Source organism: Natrix helvetica (genome assembly GCF_964273705.1).
Source record: "Natrix helvetica genome assembly, chromosome: 5".
In the NCBI taxonomy this organism is placed as follows: domain Eukaryota; kingdom Metazoa; phylum Chordata; class Lepidosauria; order Squamata; family Natricidae; genus Natrix; species Natrix helvetica.
This window is the reverse complement of record NC_138551.1, coordinates 3,822,269-3,836,004: the sequence shown is the minus strand read 5'-3', so window position 1 is coordinate 3,836,004 and position 13,736 is coordinate 3,822,269. Positions and strand designations below refer to the sequence as shown.

The 13,736-nt window shown below is 48.3% G+C and overlaps 1 protein-coding gene across 2 annotated transcripts in view; it reads right to left on the bottom strand.

The window, feature by feature from the left end:
- ARMC9 (armadillo repeat containing 9) overlaps positions 1-13,736 on the bottom strand; it is a 121,322-nt gene that overhangs the window by 29,996 nt on the left and 77,590 nt on the right. For both annotated transcript variants that reach the window (XM_081956039.1, XM_081956040.1), the window contains 2 exons: positions 2,801-2,905; positions 2,420-2,535 (listed from right to left, as the gene is read on the bottom strand). In XM_081956039.1, coding sequence (XP_081812165.1) covers positions 2,420-2,535; positions 2,801-2,905 — 221 coding nt within the window. The remainder of the gene's footprint in view (positions 1-2,419; positions 2,536-2,800; positions 2,906-13,736) is intronic.

Here is a 13,736-nt window from a genome sequence, read left to right as displayed (position 1 = left end):
TTGGAGCAATGCTGGCTGGGGAATTCTGGAAATTGAAGTCCCTTCACCTTAAAAGTTCAAAGAGGAACACGGATGTAGATATTAATTCGTGGACGTCCCAAAAGTGCTTTGTGGAGTTGAAACCAATCTGTACGCAAATAAAATAGAATAGAAGAATAGAACAGAATAGAAATTAGAATAGAATAGAATAGAATTCAGAAATAGAGTAGCGAAGAGTAGAGTAGGATAGAATGGAATAGGAATAGAATAGAATAGAATAGATATTGGAATGAAGAATAGACTAGACTAGAAGAATAAAATAGAATAGAATAGAAATTAGAATAGAATACAATAGAATTCAGAAATAGAGTAGAGTAGAATAGAATAGAATAATATGCAATAGAAGAATAAAATAGAATAGATATTGGGATGAAGAATAGACTAGACTAGATTAGAAGAATAAAATAGAATAGAAATTAGAACAGAATAAATACAAATTAGAATAGAATAGAAAAGAACAGAACAGAATAGAATTCAGGAATAGAATAAAACAGAAATTAGAATAGAATAGAATAATAACTTTATTGTCACTTTGAATGTAGACTGATCGGCGTCCATTAAAGTGACTTTTCGTTGCATCCAGCTCTCAAAGCCTCACCACGGCCAAATATACACTACAGAATATAACAGAACCAATAAAGAAAGACAGATAAAATGCCAATTCTACAGAAGGTCTGTGTAGGAGACCTTGGAGATAAGAAATGAGCCTGGGAACTGAATGCCTCTGCTTTCCAGCTGATGCTTTGGCAACGGGGCCAAGAAATAAGGAATAAAAGCAAGGCAGGCAATTTAGAAGAGAGCGACTAGCTGAGGGCAAGGGAGGTTTTGCAAATCCAGCTGAAAAGGAAATTGCCATTTCCCGCTGCTTGGAAAAACGCCATAAAGTCAGTCATATTCCAAATGTTCTTTTGGTTTATAAAGTGGATCTCAAAACTATTGTCCTAGGAAGATTATTCAAAAGTCGAATTTCATCCTCTGTCTGTTCTCCCCACCCCCCCACCTCCGGGAAGAAAAACTCTGCCTATGCGTGGTTATAACATAAGTGCAGGTGTTCCTCGACTTATGACCACAATGGAGCCCACAATTTCTGTTGTTAAGTGAGCTTTGCCCCTTTTGACCACATTTCTTGCCACAAGTGGTTTAAGTGAATCCCTGCCATTGATAAGGTATAACCTTGTTAAGTGAATCAGGCTTCCCCGTTGATTTTAGAATGGAATAGAAGAACAGAGTTGGAAGGGACCTTGGAGGTCTTCTAGTCCAACCCACTGCTTAGGCAGGAAACCCTATCCCGTTTCAGACAGATGGCTATCCAACATCTTCTTAAAAACTTCCAGTGTTGGGGCATTCACAACTTCTGGAGGCAACTTCTGTTCCACTGATGAATTGCCCTCACTGTCAGGAAATTTCTCCTCAGTTCTAAGTTGCTTCTTTCCTTGATTAGTTTCCACCCTTTGCTTCTTGTCCTACCCTCAGGTGCCTTGGAGAATAGCTTGACTCCCTCTTCTTTGGGGCAGCCCCTGAGATATTGGCAAACCCTGGGAAACCTTGCTTGTCAGAAGGTCGCAAAATGGGATCCCATAACCCCAGGGACACTGCAACCGGCTTTTTAAAACAGCAACAACAAAGCAATAAAAATAAGGAAACGATGGCAGCAATTTTGAAAACCCAGGTGGACGATTATCTCCCTGTAGATCTCCGAGATCGGTGAGCCCCTGAGCCTTCAAGGAGCAGGGCAGGGTGTATCTCCTCACCATCTCTGCATTCCTCCTGGCTTTCAAACGCTCTTAATTGGTTTATTTTGGCTTGAGAAGCGTTTGGCTGCTTCTGTTTGGTTCCCTCTGGCACAAACACGAAGGCAAAGATCTCGCAGCAGAGGCCGGAAATTTATGATGGGTACAGCGTCCCCGGTGTGTGTGTGTGTGTGTGTGTATGTGTGTGTGTGTGTGACGTGATCCCCTTTTGCGACCTTCTGACAAGCGGAGTCCATGGGGAAGCTGGATTCACTTAACAACCGTGCTACAACTTAACAAGTGCAACGGTTCACTTAACAACCGTGGCAAGAAAGATTATAAAATGGGGCAAAGCTGACTTTAAAAACGTCTCGCTTAGCAACAGAAATCCTGGGCTCAATTGTGGTCGTAGGTTGAGGCCTAACTGTATTTCCTGTTCTTTCTGGCCCCCATTTTACTAAAGGAACCTTCTTTTTAAAAAAAGAAAAAGAAAAAACACAATAAGCTCCATTTCCTGCTGGCTGAGGTTGCCTTTTATTTCCTCAGTACCTTTTTCACATCTGAATTCCGTCTCTCTGAATCGGAAGCATAAAGAGCTAAAAGGGGGGAAAAAAGGCTGTCCAGGTTTTGGTGGCTCTGCCCAGACTTACGTTGGGTAGTGTGCCCGGTGGTAGCCAGGGGTCACGGGTCTCTGGAGAGGCTCGTCCACGCTGTGGCGGCAGCTGGGCATGGCCTTCTTCCGTGCTTTTGGCGTGTTGGTCATGATCTGAGACGAGAAGAGACAGAGAGGTGAAAAAAAGAGAGAAAAGTTGGCCCGTTTAGGCTGGCATTTATTATCAAAGACCACTTTGGGGTGGGGGGAGGACTGTGGGGCACTCTGAACTTGGTTGCTTTCTTGCAGATATTTCATGACCTAACTGGGTAACATAATCAGGAAGAGAAGAGAAGAGAAGAGAAGAGGACTTTGTGGTCCTGGGCTGCAGAGTCTTGCAGCGTACGTACTCCAATCTCATCCAAAATGCGGTACTTACCCCCAAATATTCGGTGGTCAGGAGTTTTTCTCCTGAAAGTTCGCCCTGCTGGGCTTGTAGGACTTCGTCTTTGTCCAGATCGGCTTCCATTCCGTTGTGGTCCTCCTGCCCGGAGAAATCCCCAGAGAGAGTCCCTGGTTTATGTATTTATTAGATTTGATGCTGAATTTTATTACCTTCTGGGCAATTCAAGGTGGCAAACGTTAACTAAGACTTCTTCCTTCTCCTCTTTTCCCTTCAACAACAACCCTGTGAAGTAGGCTGGGCCGAGCAAGTGACTGGCCAAGGGTACCCAAATGGGTTTCATGCCTAAGGCAGGACTAGAACTCACTATCTCCTGGTGATTGAGCCAAAGTCACCCAGCTGTCTTTCATGCCTAAGGCGGGATTAGAACTCACTGTCTCCTGGTGATTGGCCCAAAGACACCCAGCTGTCTTTCATGTCTAAGGCGGGACTAGCACTCACCGTCTCCTGGTGATTGGGCCAAAGTCACCCCGCTGTCTTTCATGCCTAAGGCGGGACTAGAACTCACTGTCTCCTAGTGATTGGCCCAAAGTCTTCCAATTGGCCTCATGCCTAAGGCAGGACTAGAACTCTCAGTCTCCCAATTTCCAGGTCAGCATCTTAACAACTACAGATAGTCCCCAACTAACAACAGTTCATTTTGTGACCGTTCAATGTTACAACGGCACTGAAAAAAATGACTTATGACCAGTTTTCACACTTAGCATCCCCATGGTCACACGGTCAAATTTCAGAGGCAACCGACTCATATTTATGATGGTGGCAGACTCCCAGAGTTATGGGAACATGTTTGGTGGCCATCCGACAAGCAAAGTCAACGGAGGAAGCCTGATTCACTTAGTAACCATACTGTCTAACTCAATCACTGCAGTGATTCGCTTAACAACCATGGCAAGAAAGGTCGTAAAACGGGGCCAAATTCACTTAGCAAATGTCTCAACTTAGCCACAGAAATGTGGGGCTCCATTGTGGTCGTAAGTCGAGGACTACCTGTACATCAAACTGGTTCTCAGCGTGAACTTGGGAGCATCTCTTAAAAGATCGGAAAGTACCTTAAGCACACAGGGATTTCCTCCTCCCATTAGGGGTCCTGGCAATAATTGCTCGGCCTGTCAGTTAAGACAGGGTGAGCAGTTCAGCTGCGTAACTACGCTCTGACTCACAAGAGATGCCAACAGGAAACAATCCGTCTGCTTTATAGCATATAACATTCTTGTACCATTAGCAAGCTGGGGATTAGATCTCGTAATTTAAAGAAAAGGAAGGATTGACAGATGCTGTTCAAATTTAATAGGCGTAACGCAATAAATGGAGCATTGTGGACATAAGAAAAGCCAGATGCGGAGAGCAGAAACTAGCCGAAGGAATTCTCACGGAAGCCAGGCTCAAAACTCTGTTGCAGTTTCCCCATTTTCACGTGATCAGAATTCGGACACTTGGCAACTGGCATGTATTTGTGACGGTTGTAGGGTCCCGGGGTCACGTGATCCCCTTTTGCGACCTTCTTTGTCAGAGCCAAAGGGGAAGCCAGATTCATTTAACAACCTTGCTACTGACTTAACAACTGCGGTGATTCACTTAATCACTGTTAAAAAGAAGGTTGTAAAACTGGGCAAAATTCACTCAAGGTCAGGCCTCACTCAACAATGGAAATTTTGGGCTCATTTGTGGTCATAAATCAAGGTCTACTTGGATATTTGTTTTTCGATGATTTTGTTTTTTAAAAAATATTTGATTAGGAGCCCCCCAGAGTTGGCTGAAAGATGGGCAGCTGTACAAATGCAAGAAAGGAAGGGAGGGAGGGAGGGAGGAAGGGAGGGAGGGAGGAAGGAAGGAAGAAAAAGAAAGAAAGAAAAAAGAAAGAAAAAGAAAGAAAGAAAGAAAAAGAAAGAGAGGAAGGAAAGAAGGAAGGAAGAAATAAAAAAGAAAGAAAGAAAAAGAAAGGGAGGAAGGAAGAAGGAATAGAAAGAAAGAAAAAAGGAAGAAAAAAGGGAGGGAGGGAGGAAAGAAGGATGGAAAGAAGGAAGAGAAAGAAAGGAAAGGAGAGGAAGAAAGAGAAAGAAAGAAATAAAAAAGGAAGGAAGAAAAAGAAAGAAAAAAGAAAGGGAAGAAGGAAAGAAAGAATGAAGGAATAGAAAGAAAGAGAAAGAAAGAAAGAAAGAAAGAAAGAAAGAAAAAGGTAGAGAGGGAGGAAAGAAGGAAGGAAGAGAAAGAAAGGAGAGAGGAAGGGTGAGAAAGAAAGAAAAAAGAAAGGAAGAGAAAGAAAGAAAAAGAAAGGGAGGGAGGGAGGGAAGAAAGAAGGAAAGGAAAGAAGGAAGGAAGAGAAAGAGAGGGAGAAAGAAAGTAGGAAGGAAGGAAGGAAGAAAAAAAGAAAAGGAAGGTAGGAAAAGGAAGATCTAATGTGACCAGGGACACCTGTCAAGGAGGCATCACCTGTATAGATGCACCCCTAACTTTAAGAGCAGATGGTTTGGGGGTTTCCAACACTCTTAAAAAACCAAATATTTTTTTTGACAGCAGCCCTTTCTCTCCCTCGCTTTGGATTCAGTCGGGAGGCACACAAACCACTTTGTGTCCCAGGGAGAAATTCACATGTTCCTCGGCACGATGAGGGGGAGGGAGGGGGGGGGGAAGAGGCTGATGGTTTCAGGATGCTCCTCTTTCCTGTCCCTCCAGCGGCCCCAAACGCCAACAATGCCGCCTGCCCTTCCATTGCCCAATAGCAGCTTTGCAACCTTCACCTTTCTCGCATTCCATCTGTGTTTTTCAACTCACCAGGTGCGTCAATAAATGATGGCTTGAAGGAGGAAACACACGGACACACACGTATTTATCCCCTAGACCCGTAGCTCTTTTTAGAATGGGATGGCCTGCAGATCAGTTTTGCAATGCAAGGATTCGCCCCGGGGAACCATTAGAGGCAGAAATGTCAGAAGGAAGACGCTGGTTGAATTCCTCTCCTGCCTTGTTTCCAGTTTCTCTTTAGCAAGTGCAGAGAAGAGCAAGAAAGAGGATCAGGGGACTGGAGATAAAGCATATGAAAAACGGTTGCAGGAACTGGGTATCTCTAGCTTAAGAGAAAGAAGGACCAGGGGAGACAGGATAGCAGTCTTCCAATATCTCAGGGGTTTCCCCAAAGAAGAGGGGGTCAAGCTATTCTCCAAGGCACCTGAGGGTAGGACAAGAAGCAATGGGTGGAAACTAATCAAGGAGAGAAGCAACCTAGAACTGAGGAGAAACTTCCTAACAGTTAGAACAATTAATCAGTGGAACAGAATTTGCCTCCAGAAGTTGTGAATGCCCCAACACTGGAAGTCTTTAAGAAGATGTTGGATAGCCATTTGTCTGAAACGGTATAGGGTTTCCTGCCTAGGCAGGGGGTTGGACTAGAAGACCTCCAAGGCCCCTCCCAACTCTGCTATTCTGTTAAGTCACATCCTTCCCTCTGTCCCTAAACTGGGCAAAGTAGCAATGCTTTTAATGACCTTTTAGGTGCTGTTTAGTGGCTTGAGTGCACCTAATCAGGGAGGTTCTACTTACTAATATCCTACCGTTTTTACTCCCAGCTCAATCCTTCTCTTTTCACCCTGAGCCCCACATTTATGTTGGGAAATGTACTAAGTGAGTTTTGACCCGTTTTACGACTTTCCTTGCCACTTTTGCTACGTGGATAGCCGCAGTTCTGAAATGGGTCGCACGGTTGTTAAGTGAATCAGGCTTCCCTATTGACTTTGCTCGTCAGGAGGTTTCCCGGAGGAGATGACATGACCAATGTGCACATCACACCGTGACTGTCATAAGTGTGAGTCAGTAAATTGCCAAGCATCCTAATATAATTCATGTCACCCTGGGGATGCTAAGTGTGCAAAAACGATCTTGAGTCCCTTTTTTTCACTGTCGTTGTAACGGTCCCTAAGCAAACGGTCATAAGTCGAGGACTACCTGTATGCTGTTATTGGGAGGCCCCACCATCCCAGCCAAGAGCTGCATCAGGTGTTTCCTGAGAGGAAGCAGCAGAGAAGCTCAACTGCCTTTCAAATCGTAAATGGACCGGAATAAAAACCGTCAGCCGCCCTGGCTTGCCAAGCTGCCGATAAGCATCTGTCTTTCTGCAGGAAATGAAGGGTCTCTCCAGTGCGGTTGTGGTTGTTGAATCACAACTCAGCCCGTGGTGCATCGAGAGAGGGGAGAGGAGGAGATCCTGGCTCACTGCAATGGCCTGGGCCAAAGAAAGTAGAATCGGAGGGCTGGAAGGGACCATACATCCAGGACTCTCGGTGTTCCATTGATTAACTAACTGTTCTCACAATCAGAACATTTCTCCTTACTTCTAGGATGGGTTTCTCCTTAACAAGCTTCCACCTGTTATTTCTTCTCCTGCCCTCTGGTCCTTTGGAGAACAAGTCCTTTCTCAATAAGGGTGGAGATAGCATCCATGCATGGGTTGACACTGCCCGTGCTCTGATTGGACTGAGTCTGACTACTAATGAATTAACCACTCTATAACCCCCTCCATTAGTGGTACCGCCCAGTTACTCGACTCAGTCCACTCGGGGACGGTCGTGTTACCCTTTACTGCGAATTAAATACTGCCTTGAAAGAATATTGGAGCTGTCTCCCTGTTCTCCATTGAGGTGAGCTTTGGGAATTCCCAGCTTCAAATTTGAAAGGCTGCTGCTACAGCCTTCACGCTTTCCCCCTGCTAGCGGTTGCAAAGGCCTCCTCTTACCTGAGCCCCGAGGCAACGAGGATCGCAGGAGAAAGCCTTGACAGCCACCCATGCAGGGGGAACGCCCGAAACGCTGCTCAGCGGCTGGGCGGCGTGTGCGGCCTTATCGGAACGCTCTGGAGGCTTCAAAGAGCCAGAAACGCGGTGGTGAGCAACGAGGGGGCGTGGGAAGGCCGCAAATCGCCCGAAACTGCCCGCAGGCTCCTCAGAAGCCTTGCACAGTGTCGAGGAGCTTAAGCTGAGCCAGTGAAAAAGGCGCGAACGCCATTTTGAAAAAGGGGTGGAGCCAGGTCAAACAGCAAGGCAGGCACCATTTTGAGGCTCTTAAAGCTCCCTGGCAAAATGGCCGACAGCAGCATGCCTGAGTCATCATCTGCTGGGGGAAAGGAGGCAGCGCTGGGGGAGCCTGGCTTGCTGGCTGTGGTGGCAACCCCCCCCCCCCACAGACACACACCTCTGGGGCTTCATCTAAGCCTGCGCATAAGAGCTCCTCTGACAAGAGCTCTAAGACAAAGAAGGCTTCTAAGGCCTCCTCAAAGACTAAGCACTCTGACAGCCTCCCCCAATGCCAACACGTAGCCCCGCGGGCACCACCACCTCCTAGCCCACTGCCCCCACTGCAATTAAACTTAACTCAGGGCCCATTCAGCCCTATGCTTCCAATCAATACTGCTGGCCTTTGGGGCACCCCTGGGGCACAGGGCAGGATCGTAGAGGCCACCTTCACCCCAACAGCGGCTGGGCTTTGCCCGGGGGAGAATCCCGTGCCCACACCTTGTGCTACCGCTGCTGTGCAAATCATGCCCCCTGCGTGCCAGGACACTATAGCAGAGGCTATAAAGCAGGGGATTGCAGCTGGCCTAAAGGAAAAGGCGGGCCAGCACGAGCAGGGAGTGTCCAGTTGGCTACTGACCCTGCCGCCATTCCTGAGGCCGACCATTGCCCTTCCCCCACCTCTGAGGAGGGTGAAATCAGAGATACCGAGCTATCAGATGAGGAGGGACCGGTTGCAGACAAGCCCACCTGTACGGGCCTTTTTCCACCCAACCTGTTCACCCCATTACTCTGCAAGGCCAAAGCTGCATCCAAAATGGGGGAGCTGGCGACAAAGGAGGCCACACCTCAACCCCAATCTACCAGTGTGTGGTTCACCGCGCACAAGCTGGAGACCGACACCATTCCAGCCCCTCAGATCTTCGTTGACACCGTTCAGTGCCAGTGGGCCACTCCCACTTCAGGGCCTGCCCCGTCCGCCAATGACAAGCGCTTCTACAACGTGGCAGAGGGCCTCAACAAGGCACTATTGTGGCCAACAATTGACTCTCCCGTGGCGGCCCTCTACACCAACACCACGATGCCGGGGGCGCAGGAGGATAGCCTCAAACCCGAGGACCGACGGACTGACCAGGTCACCCAGCGGGGCCACCAGGTGGCTGCCTGGGCGGTGCGGACATCAACAGCGGCGTCCTTCTTTCAACGTTCCAGCCTCAGCTGGCTGCAGCAATTGCAGGGACGGATCCCGGTCGGAGATGCAAGGGCCCACCAGGACCTAAATAAGATTATCGCCGCTGTGCAATTCACAGCGGACGCCACTCTGAGCGCCACCCGATTCGCCTCCAAAGCAATGGCTGCATCGGTGGCATCACGCAGGCTCCTGTGGCTGCGACAGTGGCAGACGGAGGTCAAGCATAAGTGGCGTTTGGCGTCTGAACCTTATGCTGGGGGATCTCTCTTTGGGGACTCTCTCACGCCCCTTTTGATTGAGGGTAAGGATAAGCGTAAGATCCTCCCCTCCAACCCCAAAAGAGGGTTTGCACGCTCAGCCATACCCCAGGAGGCAGCCATTTCACAGCCAAGAGTAGGGGGGGGGGGGGCTGGCAGGCAGCAAGATTATTCTCCCCCGGGATTTCGCCCACAGGGGGGATTTTTTCAGCGACCCAGGCAACAACAGTATCGACAGCAGAGGGGGAACCAGTCTAAGCGTCCCTTTCGCACAGGCGGTAACCGATACTACTGCAAACCTTGATTCCCCCCAGGGGCGACACCCCATTGGAGGCAGGTTACGTTTTTTCCCTGACCAATGGGAAGTCACGACCACTGATGCCTGGGTTAGGGCCACGGTCAGGTTCGGTCTGGCCTTGGAGTTTGTTTCTACACCCCCAAAGTTTTTTATTAGTTGTCCAGTTTCTAGCAACCCCCAGAGGAGGTCCCTCATGCAGTACGCCATACAGCATTTGCTTGATATCAGGGCTATTCAGGAGGTACCGGCTGGTCAGACCGGCTGGGGTTTCTATTCTGTTCTGTTTGTTATACCAAAAGCCTCTGGGGGGTGGAGAGCTATTTTGGATTTGAAACGATTAAACCAGTTTGTCAAATACAGATGTTGCAAGATGCATTCCTTGAGGACCATTGTGGAAGGTATCCGTGAGGGTGATTTTCTCTCCTCCGTAGACCTCACTGAGGCGTACCTACGTGTACCTGTCAATTCTTGCGTTTCTGTTACATGTCTCACCACTACCAGTATAGGGTTTTGCCCTTTGGCCTCTCCTCCGTGCCCAGGGTCTTCACTAAGGTATTGGCTGTACTAGCAGCCCACCTGCACTCATTCCCTGTCAGGGTGCAACTATACCTGGATGATATCTTGATTCAATCCACTTCCAGGGACAGGGCGGTGTCTGATTTGCAAATCACATTGAAGATCTTGAGGGAACACGGGTTTTCCATCAATGAGACCAAGAGTCACTTCACCCCCACTACTCGCATTTTACATTTGGGTGCGTGGATAGATACGGTGTTGGGTCAGGTCTCCCTTTCAGAGGAACGGATAAACAGCCTTAGACAACTGGTGACAGAAGTGCTTCACAGCCACAAGGCATCATTGGCCAGTCTCTCCAAGTTGCTGGGTAAAATGGTCTCCACCTTCTCCATAGTACCCTCCATAGCACTCGAGGGATTCGCAATGGTTTCTACTTCCCTACCAGAAGGCCAACCACAGCGTCTCCTTGGCTAGGGTTCAGTTACCCAAGGAGGTTTGCCAGTCGCTCGTCTGGTGGAGGTCTCGGGCTGTGGAGATGGGATGCCATTTCAGGGCAGTCGATAGAGTGACAGTGACCACCGACGACAGCTTACTTGGTTGGGGGGTCCATATGGGGACACAAATGGCTCAGGGGCTATGGTCAAAGGAGGAGGCTGAGAGGAGTATTAACTGGATGGAGCTAAGGGCCATCAGGTTAGCCTTACTATGTTTCCAGGATTCTGTATCTGGCTGCCATGTCCTCATCCTTACGGATAATATGACGGCCAAGGCCAACATCAATGGGCAAGTAGGTACTAGATCAGGTGACTTGACGGCAGAATCAAGCCTCCTATTCTCCTGTGCCGAAGGGAACCTTAGGTCCATCTAGGTGGACCATATATCAGGATTGGCTTAGTAGATCTACTGATGACCAAGCCGAATGGCGTCTGCACCCTTCTCTTTTTCAGGAGGTCACACAGCTGTTCGGACTCCCCATCGTCGACCTGTTTGCCACTGCGGTCAACGCCCTGCTGCCGAGATTTTTCTCGAGATTCAACGTGCTGGGAGCGGAAGCGGTGGATGCCCTTCACGCGTTTCCCCCGATCCCTCTTCTTCCCAGGGTCATACGCAGAATCATCTGTCTGGGAGCGGAGGTCATTCTGCTTGCTCCTCAATGGCCTCAACGCCCCTGGTTTGCCGACCTGCGGTCACTCTCAGTGGAGAGACCTTGGAGAATCCCACCGGACCAGGTTGTTCTCACCCAAGGGTCTCTGCAACACCCGGACCCTCAGTGGTTGCAGCTGACCGTCTAGAGGTTGAGTGGCTCATGCTGAGCAGCGGGGACCTGTCGGATAGGGTCATCTCCATCATACAGGCCTCTAGGAGGCCATCCACAGTTCGAATTTATAATGCCACCTGGAAAGTGTTCTCACGCTGGTGCGCGGGTAGACAATTTTCACCTATGCAGTCTACCATTCGCCAGGTCCTGGAATTCCTGTGGGATGGGTTGGAAAAGGGGTTATCCCCCAACATCCTTAGACGGCAGGTGGCGGCCATTAGTAGTGTACTTACCTGGGGAGGGGGTCAGTCGTTGGCACATCACCCCAACGTCCGGGAATTTTTAAAAGGGGCTGTTAATCTCAAACCCTCGGCGGTGCAGCGGTATCCAACCTGGGAACTGGCCAAGGTCCTGGATGCCCTGATTGATCCACCATTCGAGCCCTTGCAGGAGGTCCCCTTGCAAATGCTTACCTGGAGAACAGTATTCCTGGTAGCAGTAACATCCGCGAGGCGTATTTCCCAGTTGCATGCATCGTCAGTGCGGGAGGATCTATGTAGATTCCTCGAAGATAAGGTGGTCCTCAGGCTGGACCCTTCGTTCATGCCTAAAGTTGGGTCGTGGTTTCGTCAGGCCCAGGAAGTCATTCTTCCCAATTTCTGTCCCTCTCCCACTCATGCGTTGGAACGTCGCTGGCACGTTAGATGTGCGCCGAGCACTACAGATTTACATTGAACGCACAGCGGGCCACAGGCGTTCCGAGGCTCTCTTTCTTTCTTTCCATTCCTCTTCTCTGGGTCAGAAGGTCTCTGTAGCTACCACTGGGTGTTGGGACAGACGCTGTATTGCTACAGCGTATGACTCGCGCCAGGAACCGAGACCGGTTGGAGTGACGGTCCATTCTACCAGGAGCACTGCGACCTCAAAGGCATGGGCTACACAAGCAACCTTGGATGAGATTTGCAGGGCAGCTACTTGGACCTCTCCATCTCCCTTGGTGCACAATTATAAACTTGATAAGTTCGCTTCGGCCGACGCTGCGTTCGGACTGAGAGTTCTCCAGGTTATCTGCTCGGCTGAACCAGTCCAGGCACAGTCGGTGGCCCACCCTTGATTGCTTTGGGGCTTGGGTATGTCCTGTGCATGGATGCTATCTAAACCCTTATTGAGAAAGGGCGTTGGTACTTACCTGATACGCCTCTTCTAATAAGCTGGAGATAGCATCCAGCCCCGGCCCTTCTTAGACTGTTCCTGTTCACTTTTGGGTGTTCCTGTTTTTCCTAGTATTCCTGTACATTTCCTGTTCTTCTACCGTTGAGTTCGGTTCTCTATGGAGTTTTCATTGCATACTGTAATCTGGTTATTTGTGACATACTAAAGTTTGATATCTTGGGATAACATGAAGAGTCTGTCTTTTTTTTGTTCCTTCGCCGAATAACTGGGCGGTACCACTAATGGAGGGGGTTATATAGTGGTTAATTAATTAGTAGTCAGACTCAGACCAATCAGAGCACGGACAGTGTCAACCCATGCATGGATGCTATCTCCACCTTATTAGAAGAGGCGTATCAGGTAAGTACCAACGCCCTTTCCCTTTTTCTCTGTGACGGCCCCTCCAGGACTGGAAGACTATCAGCATCTGTCCATCCATCCATCCATCCATCCATCCATCCCTCATCTGTCTATTTATATCCATTTTCTCCCTCTCTCATCCATCATCTATCTAATCAACATCAATCTATCTATCCATCTTCTGTTGTTATTACATAGGACTCTCTCTCCCCACTCTCTCATCAATTTATCTATCCATCTATCCATCCATCCACTATTGTTACTACCTATGTCCCTCTCTTCTCCCATCTTATCTATTTATCTATCTATCCATCCATCCATCTATCTATCTACTGTTGTTACTATGTCTCTTTCCCCCTCTTCTATTTATCTATCCATCATCTATCTATCTATCTATCTATCTATCTATCTATCTATCTATCTATCTACCTACCTACCTACCTACCTACCTATCTACCTCCCTATCTATCCATATCTATCTATCTATCTATCTATCTATCTATCTATCTATCTATCTATCATCTATCTATCTATCTATCTATCTATCTATCTATCTATCTATCTATCTATCATCTATTATATATCTATCTATCCATCCATCCATCCATCCATCCATCCATCCACCCACCCACCCACCCACCCACCCACCCATCCATTCATCTACTATTGTTACTACCTATGTCTGCCCCCACCCCATCTATTTATCAATCCATCATCTATCCATCTATTTATCTATCCATCCATCCATCTACTTTTGTTATTACCTATGTCTCCCCCCCCATATATTTATCTCTCCATCATCAGTCCGTCCATCCAT